This window comes from Manduca sexta, chromosome 15 (assembly GCF_014839805.1).
Source record: "Manduca sexta isolate Smith_Timp_Sample1 chromosome 15, JHU_Msex_v1.0, whole genome shotgun sequence".
In the NCBI taxonomy this organism is placed as follows: Eukaryota; Metazoa; Arthropoda; class Insecta; order Lepidoptera; family Sphingidae; genus Manduca; species Manduca sexta.
The window spans coordinates 7,919,254-7,937,164 of NC_051129.1; the positions used below are offsets into that span (position 1 = coordinate 7,919,254).

At 32.9% G+C, this 17,911-nt stretch overlaps 1 protein-coding gene across 6 annotated transcripts; it reads right to left on the reverse strand.

Annotated features, from left to right (window-relative positions):
- Positions 1–713: 713 nt before the first annotated feature.
- On the reverse strand, positions 714–16,716 carry LOC115450823 (E3 ubiquitin-protein ligase siah2). Of its 6 annotated transcripts, none has more exons than XM_030178946.2 (7): positions 16,556–16,716; positions 5,735–5,901; positions 3,316–3,484; positions 2,679–2,879; positions 2,334–2,439; positions 1,937–2,061; positions 714–1,656 (listed from the first exon to the last, which is right to left on the reverse strand). In XM_030178946.2, the coding sequence occupies exons 1-7, from the start codon at positions 16,611–16,613 to the stop codon at positions 1,571–1,573; spliced, it is 912 nt and encodes a 303-aa protein (XP_030034806.1). In that variant the 5' UTR covers positions 16,614–16,716; the 3' UTR covers positions 714–1,570. The 6 variants fall into 6 exon arrangements, with proteins under 6 accessions (XP_030034806.1, XP_030034798.2, XP_030034814.1 ...); XM_030178938.2 differs by lacking the exon at positions 16,556–16,716 and adding an exon at positions 8,802–8,865; XM_030178954.2 differs by lacking the exon at positions 16,556–16,716 and adding an exon at positions 8,072–8,291.
- Positions 16,717–17,911: the final 1,195 nt, after the last annotated feature.

Genomic DNA, 17,911 nt, shown 5'->3' on the forward strand with positions numbered 1-17,911 from the left:
AAGTGTTATTATAATTCACACCTTATATGTAATATATTATTATATTATGTCCCACTGCTGGGCACGGGCCTCCTCTACTACTGAGAGAGATTAGGCCTTAGTCCACCACGCTGGCCTAGTGCGGATTGGTAGATTTCACACACCCTCAAAATAACAATAGAGAACTTCTCAGTTACGCAGGATTCCTTACGATGTTTTCTTTCACCGTTAAATCAAGCGATAATTCACAAAGAATACACCATATTTTTTTTGAAAAATCATAGGTGTTTGCCCTTGGGATTTGAACCAGCGGACATTCGTCTCGGCAGTCAAACAGCTTTTGCAGCGATGTCTACCAACACATCTTTCTCAGGGATACTTTTAGTACGGCAAGCGGGAATGCCTACAATGGTATTCTACTAATCCAATATATAGTGGTCAAGTTATACTTAATATTAAAATGCGGGGTACCTCTACAATAATGATAATTTGATTGATAAATTCTATAGTCAAAACAATACGTTTTTCTAATATGTACTTCTTATATTTTTACTTGCTATAAGGAAGTATACATAAAATTGTAATAAAAATTACGAATAAATTGGTGTATTAAAAAAATCGAATTCATTAGTAAAAACGTATTAGATGTCATGAAATGAAAGATTTTTTTGTGGAAACTCAATAGCGGAAGTTATATAAAGTCATTCAAACTTACCACTTAATTAAAGTCTGGGAACGTTCATAATTCTTTAATTACATCTACGACTCTAGGTTTTAAGAAAGTAATGAAAGTACAAAATTTATTTTATTAAACATATAACGACGATTATCTATAATTTACAAAGCGTACTTTTATATTTTCTATCTATCGAATAACAAACAAGAAAGTATGTTTTCAGACATTGTTAACAGTAATTAGTCACTATGTAGTCGTTTTTGTAATTCTAAAAGCCCTAATAAATGTAGGTATTGGCTAAAAAAAAGGTAATCTAAGTAAATAAAAAAATCATTGATAATAGTTTTAAATAAACTAATATATAAAACTTGTATTATACATTACAATTTTTTGACCGTTTTTGTAAAGTAACATTTTATTTAGAACAATGTATGGTGCATAAAAGATGTTCTAGGATTTTCATTAAATTTACGTAATTTGAAGTAAATATCTACGTAGTCATTTTGACGTTGCGTTAATAAATGAAAGCAAATTTTTCTTCTTGATACTAACACGTTACCTTAAGTCATTCTATTCATAGATGTAAAATAAAAAAGTGTATGTTTCGAACAAAATAAATATGAATAAAAAGTAATTTTAACTTTATATATCCTAAGGCCACTACTACTATACGAAGAGAATTTGTAAGAGCGGAAAATTATACGTTACGTCAGAAACACACATTTACGCTTTGTTCGAACTAAATTATAAAATGATCAATAAATCAGAAAACTAAAACCGGATTTTTTTCGATAATATTCTACACTTATTCCTGGATAATTCCTGGCACAGTGTTAGCAAAGTTAAAGACGAATAGGTGGTTTCATTTAGTAACGCAATATCAAAATGACCTTGTATATTTGACTATATATTTTGCTAATCCTTGTGATCTTCTGCATTAAGTAGAATACGACTTTCGCTATCTGTAGGCGTGTCTAATAGCGGTAAGTTTTCTACCTCTCCTGCAAAAAATGTAACCGTTAAAACCACATCATATTTATTCATAGAATTTATTATTGAAAACAATTTCTATAGTATCTATGCGACGTCATTGTTGTGGAATGCCTTAATTCTTATCAACTAGGACAATTCATTATAATTTTAAATTAGTAAATAATGGTCTAGAGCTATTATAAACACATATACTTATTATGCTATCTTAAATTTATCCTTAAAGTAAAGGCCTAAGAGTTAAATCATTTATTATTAATTACTCGGAGTCGTATGAAATATACCACTTACCAATCCTTACAATAAAATTCGTCGACTCACTCTCGTCAAGCATCGAGAAAACATTTTCTACAGGAATGTACACGTTCTGTGTGTGTTCTAGAAAATCAGCGTCTTTTTCACATTTGCAAGGGCGTCTAAAACAAATAAAAAATGTTACACGAATTCCAAACAGGCTAACATCGCGCCACGCATAACAATAAGAAAATTCAAAAAATACACTCAAGCGAACAAGTTTTTGCCAAAACACAATTTGTACGCTCCCAAAGGAAATAAATATTTTCAACGAGCATCGTAAGCGATACGATATCATTTACGGTCTGAATAAGCCATAAATTAGGCTGTTCATCTCCGGTAATGCGGAGTACTTATTAAGATCTCATTTTGTTTTGTGTAATTAAATACGCACCTGTAAACAATCCTTTTGCTTGGAAGATTTGGGAGGAAAATGTCGATTTCAAAATAATATTTCTCAGCATTTTCGTCGTTTACCAGCACCGTCCACATCATTCTGCCTACAAAATTAATAATTAATTTAATAATTCTTATATCATTATTTTGTTCTTAGATTAACGTACGGCACATTTTGAACGAATTTTGCTGTTAGTTAACAATAATATGTTCCATATATCACTTTATTAAAGTGAAATGAAGAATTACGTGCAAAGTTGGATATATAAACAAACAACTAAGTTAATTATAAATTTCGATCAAATTAAATTCATAAGAAGACTAATAAAACATTAATACTAACCTCCTCGTTTATCATAAATTTGATAAACATTGAACACTTTATCGAAGCATCTCAGCAGAAAGTAGTTGAGGATTGGCTCGGTTCTCTTCGCGTCCCATTTGTCCTTGACTGTGATGAATGGCAGGTCGGTTACTCGAGACTTGTGCTCTGAGAAACAGTGGTCCATCCATTCCCCAGCGCGGCCTTCCCATGTGCATTCTCCTGGAAATCGATGGAATTAGTTTCCATTCCATAGAATATATTATAAATGTTTTTTTTTTTTTAATTTTGCTTAAATTCAATGGCAAGTCATCAATTAAGTAGTTCAATGAAGTTAAGAAAATAATCGTTACTATCTCGAATTATTTTCTACATGCTCAATATTAGAAATCTAAATAAAATTTGTTTATTTATTTAACACCATACGGGTTAATAAACTTTTATAATAATTAAAATATATAGTATACAAATAAATAGTAACAAAGAATATTTATAAAAATAAATATTATTATCTGTATCTTTTACTTACGTTAATATTTATATTTGCTTCAAAAGTCATAAGCGACACGATTTCACACAGCCTATTTTTAATTATAACGTTTAAAAAGAACAATGTAGTTCTCCTAAAACTAAACATACAACTAAAATAAGTAATTACCGTAAACTCTAGCCATGAAGCAGTTTATGATGCGGAACTGGCAGTGTGGTGTGTGCCTCTCTAGTTGAGGAAGAGTTGCATGCTTCGGACATCCAGCGTTGGTGCAAGGAAACAGTACTTTATTCGCTAGAGACTCCAGTACCGCTGAGCGGATTGGAGAGAATTCTTTCTAGAAGACAAGGAGAATTGTTTATGAAATATTTTGTAGTAAAGTTGTGTCGGATATTACTTTAGGATGGGGATTGATGTTAAATTGGGATGGATGCTCGATTGATGATCATGAAAAGATTTTATAATATTTAAAGCGTTCGCGTGGTGTATTTGTTTTATTTTGAGTATTTCTTTTAAGTTACAGATATTGTGGCACCTAAAATGTTACACAAGATAGCAACTGTAAGCGCTTGTTTTACAACTTAGCGTACATGCTACTCGTCACATAAATGTATAAACCGACCAAATGCAAAATAATATGTACTATTTAAATTAGTTGTTTAATAGCATAAATGTCAAATAAAATTTATTTAAAACTTGTGAAACAGGCCCTAACTATTTTATTTAATTACGCCGAAGTCATTTTTTAGGTTAATATTATTTACACTTAGATTTAAAGGTAACAGTTTATTTTAATACAATACGAATTAATTTAGTTACATTATAGCGTTTTTTAAAGTAGGAGACATGGTAAGATGGTTACTAGAGCAAAGGGAAATTAGATAACTTTTGTCAAGCAATTTAATATTCCCTTCGGGAAACTTCTACACAGATGGCTAGCACTTTACTGTGCCTTTATACGTATAGATTTTTATTGGATTTGTCTACGCAATTCCCAACATACAAGGTAATTTTGACATTATATTACTAAATGATACCACATAGTTTTCTTGAAAATATCACTTTTCTATAAGTTACTCGACCTGTAGATGCGAAATATTTTTTTTTAGGCTTAAACCATAATTAATATAAAAAAATATTTATTTTAATTTTACACACCTTAATGCCACTGTTACTATCTACTCTAAATGAATTCATTGCTGTGGCAACATCACGCTTTCAGTCAGAAATACCATTAAGCAATCGTCATATTCACACTAATCTACAAACTGAGCAGAAAAGTAAAATACGGATTTCTAGTAAAAAATGTTGTTATTCATAGATGTTTTTTTAGAACAAAGTTTGTACAAATGCCCCCGCTTCATAAGTCCTTAAAACATTGCACGTGGCTAGCGCTATCTATTTCAATTATCAGATTAAAACATTTTCTACCCGTGGGAACAAATTATCGGGATAGAAACTAGCTTTTGTGTTAATCCAGAATATCGCCTACATGTGCACCAAATTTCCATTTACTTCTAAAAAACATAAAAACATCTTCACATTTTCAAAACATTTACTTTGGGCAAAATTACTAATGAATTTACAACTACCCAAAAAGTTGCATAAGAACGAATATCCAACCACCACGAACAAAACTAAGAATAAAAAATATTCAATGTATAAGTAGTGTAATCTGAAAAGTTTAATTAATAAAATTTGAAGCAGTAAAAAGAGCTCAAGACGCCCGTCAATTTAATATTACAAAGTCCCTTGGATTTAATCTCCGTGTAATCCTTTAATGTCTGCTAAGAGCTAATATGAATTGCTGGAAGACAATTTTTACAGAATAAATTTAAGCTCTCATGGTTTATTGGAATTTCAATTAACAGGATAATAACTTGTGTGATTAGTTTGATGTGGATTATTTATGAAATTGAGTAACTTTACCAAGATTTAGAAATCAATAATGGATGACAAGCAAAAAGATTTTCGCAAACTGTGTGATCGCATTTTTTTATTTAATTTAATTATTAAACGAGCAAGTTTCTCGCCTGATGCTAAGGTTGGACAAGAGCAATTTGAGAACAGTGAAACATTTCACAGAGAACTCACTTTTAGATTCGAATTAGTAGTAAAAATGAGAGTAAAAAAACTGTTTACTAATGTCAAAGCACAAGTACTATCGTTACTAAATAAAATCACACGCTTATCTTTTTGAAAATAACACTTTACATTTAGTTTCTTAAACTGTGGATGTAAAATTAAAAAGCGTAAGTTTGGAAATAAATCAATATCAATGACAAGTAATTTTAATTTTAGACGCCCTAATGCCCCTCTGCTACTTTAAGATAATTCATCGTAGTATCAACATCATATTTTCAATCAGAAATATACTCACGCACATGCCATATTAGCACTAAACTGCAAAATTACCGAAAAATCAAAGTAAAACCGGGATTTTTGGTGCATTTAATGGTTATTCGTTGTATTTGGCATAACTTTAGCAAAGGTAAAGACGAGTTTATTGTTTCATTTAATAACGCAAATTCAAAATTACCCTTTATATGGGTTATATTTTTCTATATACGAATTTCAAATAAATTACCTTACAAACATGACATTGGAAGCTCTTGTTATAACACGGTCCGCATATGCTGTGCCCGTCCACGCACAGGTGGATGGGCGGCTTCATGTACTTACTGCATTTTGTACACGTCAAATCTCTGATTATGCTTTCGTAGTGATCCGTTTCTAGTAGAGTGCTCAGGATGACTGTGAAAGAAAATTACAACTTTATTTTTTGCATTATGTTATGGACACTAAGGAACTACGCAGTCAGGGACGTCTGCGTGTTGAATCAACTTTTAGGTTTCATAGTAGTATGATTCTCGGTAACTACTTGATACCAACCGTGCGGTGCCTTATGTGTACATTTTAGTCAAATCAGTATATAAAGAAAATATAGAATAACTTAATGATAAAAAAAAATAAACGTTACAAACAAGCTTCAGTCGGAAATTTGCACTATTCATGACAATACAATATAGTAAGAATATTTATGAGTGATAATATATAGCTGGATAATTAGTTTGCTTTTATTTTGTTTAAACGCGCTTAATAATAATACTGAGCCAAGCACGAGCGTCCTCTACCACTGAGAAGGTTTTCCGTAGACAACCACGGTGGCCTACTGTGGGTTAGCAGACCTCACATACCTTCGAAATTCTCGTAGAGAATTCCCAGATATGTGGTATTCCTCACAATATTTTCCTTCACCGTTAAAGCGAGTATTCATTGACTATCAATTCACGCACCGTAAAGTACGAGAAGAGCCTTTCGTTTTGAACCTGCGCTCTTCGGCACACTGTTCCGTTCCGAACCAGGCTATTAACCCTATTTTACCGCTTAGCTCCAAAATATTTATTAAAAGGAAACTACGTTACCCTGAATACTAATCCTTATCATTATTATCTCATGAACAAATTAACAGGTGAAATGTTTTTATAAAACTGATTATTTAACATATCAACAATATAAAAGTAGTTATCGTTTCTTCTTTACTAAAGTACACATTCTTTTGAAAGCTAATAAACGGTCATTTACACTATGTGTACAAGAAAGTACGAGTCAATAGCAAAACAGGTATATACAATAATAATATAATAATAATATCAGCCCTGTATTATATACTTGCCCACTGCTGAGCACGGGCCTTCTCTACTACTGAGAGGGATTAGGCCTTAGTCCATCATGCTGGCCTAGTGCGGATTGGTAGCCTTCACACACCTTCGAAATTCCTATAGAGAACTTCTCAGATGTGCAGGTTTCCTCACGATGTTTTCCTTGACCGCTAAAGCGAACGATAAATTCACAAAGAATACACACATATTTATTTAGAAAAGTCAGAGGTGTGTGCCCATGTGATTTGAACCTGCGGACATTCGTCTCGGCAGTCCGTTCCACACCCAACTAGGCTATCGCCGCTAGGTATATACAGATGTTAAGTAATTAATAAATAGGTGGGTATCTAGCAATGTATTTGCTATTTATTACTTCGCGAAGGGTAAATAAACTTCAAGTGGGCGCATCAGAGTAAATGGTTTTGTTAACTTATTGACAAAATACGATTGTCTCAGAGACATTTTGCTCATGACGGATATCTATTGGGAACACATGTGATGCGGTGTTTTTTTTTCAAGTTCATGTTTTGACTGGGTTAATTATAAACTATTTGGTAACGGACTCGTGACTCCTGGCTCTATAATTTGCAAGACAGAAACATCGTTAGCAAAATTATTACACTAGTCTCTCTATTACTAAATTAATTATCAATGACGTCATCAACAAAATTCCGTGAAATGGACTATACATTAATCAAGATTAACATATTTTCTAATACAGTAAAATAATCTGGTGTTATCGATTTGTTATAATTATCGTATCAAATTCTCGTAAAATTAAATCAATTATCTATACATTGCTGTGTAACAAGTTTCGATATTATTGGAAATAATTACATATTTGTTATGACATACCAAGTATCGGGGGCAAAGAACTCCGTAGACGGTAATTACGTTATAAAGTTAATACAAACAAAAGAACGTGTCGGTATCGATCGGAATACCGTCGCATAGGTACTCGTAGGCAATGCTGGTGCGGAATTTATTTGATTTCACACAACTCGTTTCACACAGCATATGGCACGGGTACTTCAAAACTAAAACTAATTGGCGTAATTTACACGCGCGAGAGCGGAATTTATTGAATTCCATACAACTAAAATAAGAAATTGCACCATTACAAAATTAGTACAATCCAAAATCACATTTCATAACACATTTATGCAATTCGACGAACCGTCTTGAATATTCCCACTTCTTAAAATATTCACTCACATTCCGTAACACAATAATCAGACACAAGCCAACTAAAATACACTAACTTTTTCTCCCCGCCGGCGACGACGTAGATGACATTCTGAAAATATCTGACACAACAAACGTATCTAGAGCACGTCAAATACAAAATTACACTTCGTAAACACTTTTTGATTCACACGCATCGGCGTGGAACGATTAGTACGTAATCGCGCGGCCATTTTCAGTGATAAGCTAGTATCTGAAGCGTGATTGTGGTAATGCTAGTTGTTGGCGACAGTGTTCACCGGTCTATGCTATATTTATGCGGCAAGGTCGCCGCTAAGGGCCGCGCCGCCCGACGTCTGACCAACTGCGCTCGGCCAGACGTCCACCTATCGGGAATAAATAAAAATGGGTTTAATAACCTGTTTATTATGCGTGGAATTATTTGGAGTTTATTTAGTATTGTAAGAATGTTTATTGATTATACGGAATGTTGACGATTTGGAGAATTGGAATAATATTTGTGATTTATATTGTTTTTGTCATAATAAAGTATCTATGACCGGTTATGTTGAAGTACACTGCCACCATTACTGTGTAGAGTTTAGAATAAATAATAAAAAGGCGGTTTTTTTTGACGTACATATAAAAAAAAAATACTTTTGCTCGATTATAAAACTCCAAATTCGGATTACTTCCCATTGGTATAAGTGACTTTGAAGTATACCAAATTTTTGACTGTTGAGATGAATGTTTGAATATTAAAGGATTATCATAGGCTACAATACGCGTATTATTATTGCGACTTACTCGAATTTGATGTTATAAATTCTGAGCACATTTGAGAGAAAGTCGACATCGCGTGTGATATCAGCTTCTTACAGCCGTGACATTTACGGCAAAACTTCGTATTCATATCTCAACCTCATGATTGTCTTATAACTTAAAGTCCAAAAAAGTGATAATTAGGCGTCGCGTAGACGCTGTCAGCTTATTGCAGAGAACACTACACTAATAAGTACAGTTGCTTAAACGCGATACTATATGGAATTCCAAATTATTTTCAGAAGTATACACACATCTGCATAAATGATTATGTATAATCCAAGTTAAGGCTTTAAGTATCTGATAGGCAAACTAGTATCTTATCATGACATCCTAGGGATGGGCGACTTGAAGTAGTGAACACGTCATTACAGTTTGCAAATTATATATTTTCAGTATCGTGTGTACTAATTTTACAATATTATTGATCAATACTGATTATTATACTTTAGTGGGATGTGATAATACGTTATCAGGTAAAATACCGCAGTGCATTTACGTAAAACTATTATCAAAGTAATTTGTGTCGTGTTTTTGTTAATTTTTGTCGCATTGTAGGATGTTCCGGCACTGCGTAATACTTGATGATTAATTTTAATTTCGTTTTTATATTCTATGAAATAAATGAGTAATTCCTGAGATATACACCAAGTTTTTATTATGATTATTAATTGCAATGAAGTTTTTATATTACATACAATAAATGAGTCATTCTTACGACAATCTTAAGATTTTATTAAGTTATCATTTATGAGTATTCAAATTAATGGGTACTTGTAACATTAGGATGAGAAAAACTATTATCTTGACCAAATAAAATTACTACGATAATATGTTATTAGTCACTAACCATAAGTCTACTTTTAAACATCGGTGTAATAATATAAGTACGTAATGAATATATCACCTCTGTAGTGCATATTACCCACTGCTTAGCCTAGGCCTTCTACTGAGAGGGTTTAGTTCTTAGTTTGCTACGCTGACCTAGTGCGGGTTGGCAGATTTCGTACCCTAGAATTACGTAGAATTCTCAGGTATTTAGGTTTTCTCACGATGTTTTCTATCACCGTTAAAGTGAACGATAATTGATAAACAATTAAATGTTAGAAATTAGAAGTATCTCGATATGATATGTATTAATACTGTCTTTGACCCACTTCAAAGCAGAATTGGCTCAACATAGTTTTACAAGCATGATTCAGGAAGGATTTAGATTAGTTTTAACGACGAGACTCGCTTAGGACTACTTCCCTCTGGGAGATCCTAGTGGACTGGGGATCCTGAACTAGGGATTGTATAAATTGTGTCCTGACATTAAGTTGGGAATAAATCGCTGAGCTCAGATACAAAATTAACAATTGTATTGTTTAACTAGCTTTTGGTCGCGGCTTTGCGCGCGTAAATAGTTTTTCCGGGATAACTCACGCTTTATATTTCCCCGGGATAAAATGAAGTGCAATCATGTAATACATCGGGAAAAACGATATTCATTTCTATGTAGTAGTTTTTGTGTGATGCATGTACAAACATATCGACAAATATTCTAAAACTGTTGTGGCTTCTGATACTCTAATCTAAAATCTTCCATATTAGTTTCTATTTAATGTGTATAATAATTATAGACATCGACCTGTTACAATTATATTATTTGTAATAAAGATAACACTGTTCACTGGGTTCACGAATTATATTATTTAATTAACTTTACTATCCATAGGTTCACGTCTCACCTTCAAACGTCCATGAAAATAATCTGGATAATTGATCACAAAGGAAGCGCGCATTATCAGCTGTAACATGAATTTACTGGCCTTCTGATAGAAAATGGTCTATTTCATTATATGTGATATAAATAATTTATCAATGTTAATTAAGCCTGTTAGTTTTTGGGTGAAATAAAATGATGTAACATTGAAATATAACTATTTCACGGATTTTATGTGGGTATTTATATTATTATTATTTCATTCCTACTTTTCGAAGACTTTGCTGCCTTCGTGGTCACGGGGCGGACTGAGATGTTATTCAACCGAAAATTCAGTTACAATGTCTACACATATTTTAAAATTATATTTTTTTTTAGTTGTTGGTGTTCCGATTTACGCGGAATGAGCTCACAGTATCTTAAAGTCTGGCAGCCGGACTTTTGTGTTCCGATTTAATTAAATGTAAGACAGGGTCCCAGACTCGTGCAAACTTCTAACCATCTTCACCGTTGAAATTCGGATGTTTTTTAATTTCAATAGTATCGTGAATCAAATGCAGACTTCGTTATTGCTGAACGACCACCCTGAAGAGGGCTCTAATTATTATTTGCGACTGGACAAGCTACAAATCCTAGCCTAAGAACACCGATTCCTACCTAAGATGTTCCGATATATTGTCTAAAATATCATATTGTATTTACATTCGACGAATTTTCCTTAGGCATGAAACCCTTATAGATACGTATTTAATTAGTCAGGTTCCGTATAAGTGCCTTTAATTATCGTGTGCTAAGAACCGCGTAGAGTCGGTTAATGGTGTAGTTAATCGGCATCGATTTTAAATCAATTCCTACTTAATTAAAACTTGATCGATTTTAAATGTTATAGGTTTTAAAAAACTGTATTATTTACCTAATACTATAATCGAATTTTGGTTAATATTGTTAAACGCATTAAAAAACAAATATAATATCAATATTTTACTTGTAGTTGAAATTGTTACAGTAAATCTGATTGCTAGTAATATAGCTACGAGTAACAATAAAAGAAACACTTGAAATACGAGTATAGAAACGCAAAAGTATTTTATCTTGGAATTCTGAAATAAAATTGCAAACCTTCGCCACGAGTGCAAGATAAATGACGTATACTTTTGAGTCGATACAGTGTAGTATTGAACAATGAGTGTACTTTACTCAGTGCTATAACGAATAAATACACAAGCATTTCATCGTCATTCTCATATTTATGAACAAGCTATATAGACTTTACAGATGCTGAAATATCGAACCAATCGATTAAAACCATAATCGTTTACATTCGTATCGCTACGTCTCTACGAGAGTAATACAACAAACGAACGTTATTCGAATTGGCGGCCTCTCTAGCTCCGGCCGCCACTAAACGCTCGTTCCGAATTGTAAATTTATTGCACTTCCAGCTCTCAATTCGCAATTACAAATTACTTCCTGTCAATCAATTGATGCTATCAATTTCGGTCCATTTCAATTTATATTTGCATACATTATGTGTAGTGCCTTAGTGGACGGCCAGCCACTAATTGAGGTACAAATTTTGAGGCGGTCGCGGTTATCGGATGGCCTTTCCTAATTACACAGGGTCAGTTTGAAATTTTACCGTTATTAAGCTTGACAACGCCTTGATGGAGTACGCCCACAAGACCGGATCGTGAATATTGTAACTGTCCTTGTGAATAGCAATTTGATAGTATAATTAATAGGTATAAACGAAACTGCTAACATTATGCCATTTTAATTCCGAAGTTTTGAAGAAATTTCTATTTGTTATAATCGTGTATATATTGAGTGAGTATGAATGCTTTGCGAGTTAACAATTTAAATGATATCAACTTTTCGAATGTTATCACGTACAACACAGCAATTATTGCAATGCTCTAATCAGATGTGCAAAGGCTTATCTAAACAAACCCGCTTGTAGTCTTTGTTTACCACTTGGAGCTTTCCATACAAAATTATTACTGATTTTGACGTATCTAGCTCACAGTTACTTTGATGTTAGCTACGTTATCCCGATTAACATTGCCATTTTGATTTGGAATAGAAATGTTTTGGCAAATACCTGTTAACGTAAACTAATAATGTTCAAAATGTTCCAAATATTTGGTAGGAGTAAGCACAAAGGCGTGCAATCTATCGAGTGAATCAACTAAATACAGTTTAGATATTAAATATTACACACAGTTCAAAGGTTTAGATGTTAAGGTAAATGTATGAACTTCCACAGAAATGTAAATTATTCTCTAGTTATGCACCCTCACATATAAGGTAATTGTGACGTTAGATAAAATCAATACCATTCAAATGGAATTCGCCGCCACAGTTCCACTAGCGGATGAACGTGTCAAAATCTTTTTGGTTTATTTTTTCATTCCAAAAATCGAGCGCTTATACGATCTCTTTGGTGCTGAAAAAATATCGCCGGTCTTACAACACAGAAAATCAATTACTCTTTGCTTGCAACTAGAAAATTCCCTAATAAGCAGTGATGTGGATATCAAAAGTGAATGACATGCTAGACCATAGAAAAGAGCACATAGGTAGAAACGGATCACATAGTAATAATTCACATAGTTCACAGCAACTTAGGCGGTAAATAGACAACATAAACGAGGGATTAACAAAACCACCATCAAAACACGATAAAAGCAAATAGAAGTGAGAAAACTAGTTCTCCAACATTTCTAACTGTGAACGTAGATGAAGTGTTCCTCATTCTACTTAATTCTTAGTCACAAATTAAACTTTGACAAATTGCAAATTCGTGAGAAAACAATGTGTAAAGTTCTAAAGCTAGTAGCAAGTTTGAGGGCAGTCGTTCTCGGACTGTGGCTTTATTCATTCTAAGTGACGCCATTTTCGGGTATTCGCAAGTTTTTTGCCAGAGAAAGATAAAGTTGTGTTGTATTATTTCATAAATTACGTTCAAAAGGCATTAAAACTTCCTAAGAATCTGCAAGTGGAAAACATTGTCGCCCTTGTTCACTCTTTGGTGAATTATATTATACTTATCGCGTATTACGAAATTGATTTGAAATTGTTTTATTTCTTCAAAGCGGTGAAACCTCTCTTGAAACCAATGCTGCGTTGGCAATAGCTGGCTTTGGGAACTTAATCATGGTGCAAATTAAGAGTGTTGCTAAACAGAGTTGCGTAGCTAGCTACTAAAAATTATACAATACTTGAAGAACGCAGTTCTACTTTAGTACCTCGTTTGTTTATTTATTTCTGAAATATAATTAAGGAAAGTTCGGATTCTCTCGCGGTTTTATATATTTTAATTTTATCCCGATGTTTCGAAGATTTTGCAGCCTTCATGGTCACCAGGCGGACTGTTTACTCTTCTTTTTCTATATTACTGAATATGATGATACATTAGGTTATCATATATCTCGATAGTGGCTAAAACACGGAGGATGAAAATGCGCCCCAAATATGAATTAATCACAATATAGTAATCGAGTCATGCTGAATCAAGCATTAAAATTTTACACGTGCCATCATAAAGTCTGGTTGCATAAATAAAATCGCACAAGTGCAGCACATTTAAATCATAAACTAATTAAATCATTATCTTCGCGAATATGCATTTAATATAGTCAACTTTGTTTGCAGTATTTCGCAGTTCAGGGCTCTATGAAACATGGACGGACTAAGATTATTAGTAAGGGGACAAAAGTCATCAATCAATGGAAGGCAATATTTAGTAAAACAGGAACTATTAATAATGAATCTCTCTTTTTATTGATTCATTTAGTTGCTTATCATTTTGCATATAAGACAAGTAATTGTCTGCTCGTTCATTGTGGTAAAGAAACTACGCATCGAAAGAACTTCGATGATTTCGGTTTCTTGTTGCCTTAGTTTTTTTAAAGTACTGAGGGCGAAACCCGTGCTTTTAAGCTAAAAAATTCAACTACACTCTCCACGAGATAAATATGAAGGACGTCTAAGATAATTTTACCTAATGCAATGCTAAAAGAGGGTCAGAGGTAAACAGTTCCCTTGCCACCCCCTGAGTTCGTCATTGTATTAAAAGTTTAAGCCATCCGTTAATACTCTGGATTACTGGACAACTTTATATTATTATTCAACTGGAGATTGTTGCGAGTTAAGTTGTTTGTGACTATTTTTATGAGTTATTAAATATTTGATAATGAAGATCTAGGAAACGGTAACAATGTAAGGGAATTTGAACTCTGAGAATACTCTATGAGAATATTGTATGAGACCTAGTAATCCCCATTAAGCACGGTTATTAAGTACGGTGGGAGAAAGATTTCTAACCCCTAAAGGTTGAGACTCAGACTCATACTTAAATAGAATAAAGGCTATTTTTATATTGTTACATGAAAAATTTCAGATCTGCCTCGAGTTTGGTTTGAAAAGTAATAAATAATTTGTTAAACTTATTCCTTAGCGTACTAAAGTGCTATTGTTCTTTATATGCGAAAATATACGCAGATCTGCCTAATGCCTGAATTTATGGCCGTCTCTAAACTTTATAGACATTTTATACGCGTCTGGTTTTTATTACAATATTTTGTATTCTTGTAGTCCCAGGTGGTTTTTGTACTTTAAGATTTAAGGGAATTTGTCTAAAGCAAAATAACATAAACTTGGTAAGTTCATAGGTTAAACAAATTCAAAGCAAATAAAGAAATTCGTATCATGTAAGATTTACACAGTTTTATTGTAGAGATTTACACAATTAATAACTTTATAAATATTACTAAATAAATGCCTGTTCATGAAAATATTGATTTATTATCATATTAAACGAAAATCATAGCTAATATAATTGCAACCTTTTATGGAGGTTGGCGCAATTAGCAAAGACATTTTCTCAAGCGTACATATACCTATCCTGACAACTTGATAAAGGTCGCAGGAACACGTTGAATGCAGGCCGCTTTTGACAGGTCTGTTTAGAAATCTTTGGGGGAGGCCTATGCTACCGTGCTAAGCCCAAAAGTGGTATCTCAAAAAAAATCTTGATTTTTATGTCGTCAGATAGTTTAAAAAAAAACCTTAAAAAAGTTTATCTATCTCAGTTTTACATACAAAACCATAAAACTATATTAACAAAACTTCGATTATCTCGAAATAAGGTTTCCCTGACGTACTGTTTTTGTGGTTAGCACGGCAATATGTTAAGTAGTGGACTTTATGTGGCTGATGATGATGATATCTATCCTAACATCCGTACTTTCACGAGTAGCCTATAAGATGATAGTATGCAAGCGTATAATATGGGACACAAATCCCAAACAATTCAGTAAAATCTCGAATCACAAATCTTCTGGAGAAACATAATATCTGGTACTGGGGTTTAGGTTGTTACCATTAAATTTATTACCAAGAGGACAATTATTATCAGACTATGCAAGTCCTACATTTAGACGATATTAAATGCAATGTAGGTGCATCAAATCCGTATAAATATATGGTTCGTGCCAAAGTCCCGACGGCAAGTATTCAATAGTTAAACAGACTGTTCAACATAAAGATAAACCACACAAATATTATGATTTAACGTTTCGTCGTCTGGTCCGAATTATATGAAAGTGTTACGAATTATCAGTTGTTTTTGTTTTTCAAGGAATTTCTTTGTTTAATTTTCAACTTATTTTTTTAAACGTTTATAACATTTAAGTGTCATTTTTCAATCAACAGAGCGAAGTTATTTATAGGTTTATACATAATACACAAAAAAAATGTGGAAGTAACATGAGTATATAGTTTGACTTCTCTGTTCAATCAGGTTACAGTAATTGATTCTGATAAAACTTTTCCATCAAAAATATGTTTTTCCACCAAAAATATTTTTTGACGGAAAAGTTTAAAAAGATTAAAAAATAATCTTAAAGAAGCAAGTTATTAATTTTTTTTTAATATAATACTTTTTCAAAATTATTAGATTACACATTTTTTTTTATATTAGGATGTGTAAATATTCTAATTTCAACAGAAAACTTTATATAGAAGTACTTACTCTTAGAGCCTCTTTTATCGTCCACATCCTGAGGGATGTTCGTCGATTCTAAATACATCTTACAATTTAATACACTTAGATGTATGCACGAGGAAATAGAAAAATGTTTTGTTCGATGTAGTTCCTTGTAGACGCTCCCACCGATCGTTAATACAGACTAATATTTGAATTGAATTGGATGAAATCAAACTCAATTAGTTGTAAATCACGATTGCCGCGCTTTAAAACAAGATAAATGATACGGATATTTTTTATCTTTTGATAAAACTTGTTTAATTATTAGTTTCTAGGACTGAAGAAGTTTCCTGTATTTACCGCATAGATATAATTTCCCTCGTTTGATCTATAAAACGTATTCACGGAATCTAGAAATGTAACTTTAGTGCCCTATTATTTATTTTTTTATTGCTTTGAATGACGAGACGAGCTTGCCGTTCGCCTGATGGTAAGCGATACGACCGCCCATAAACAGTAGAAACACCATCCAACACCTTGAATTACAAAGTATCGTTTCATATTCCACTGCGCTCGCCATCCTGAGACATGAGATGTTACGTCTCATTATATCCAGTCCTTCAAACCGGAACAAAGCAGTGACTGCATACTGCTGCTTGGCGGCAGAAATAGACATTGCGGTGGTACCTACCCAGGCGGACTCTCACATATGAGAGACCTACCGCCAGTAAAGTATTATTACCCTATTGATTATTATTTATTGTATTTAATGGGAGGAATTTCGTAACTTGTGAAAATTATTGATCTAATTTTCTAGCAAAATTAAATCTATAAAATATGAGTATATCTATGTAGTATAAGTAACACACATATAGTATAAGTAATATTATTAATATGATAAATCAATTTAGCGCATGGATTCTATTGTTTTAATTCAGATGGAAAGTGAATAAAGAGTAATTAAAACACATTATTTTTAACAACTGGATCTTACGTTCTTAAATCATTGACTTGACTTTCGTTTCCTGAAATATGAGTAATTAAGTCAAAATAATTAATGGCTCATGTTTCCAATGAGTATGGCATTTAGAGAGACAATTAAGTCTTTGAATTATTTCAAGGTTTCTCTCAAAATTAAAAATATTATTTTTTCAAAACATCAGCGTATCATAATGATTAGCGCTAGAGTTTAAACGTGGAACACAGTTACGTCACAATTTATCTTTTTCTTCCACTATCACACTCTAAGTAACAGCAATTTCTCATCTCAGGTCTCAGGTATATAATGTTTATCTTGGAGTTGCATGCAGGGGCGTCGCTGCGATGTATTGCCTTCGTACATCAGTTGACAATTCGCGAAACTCTAATGTGCACCGCACTTTAGTTATCTTAAATCTTTTA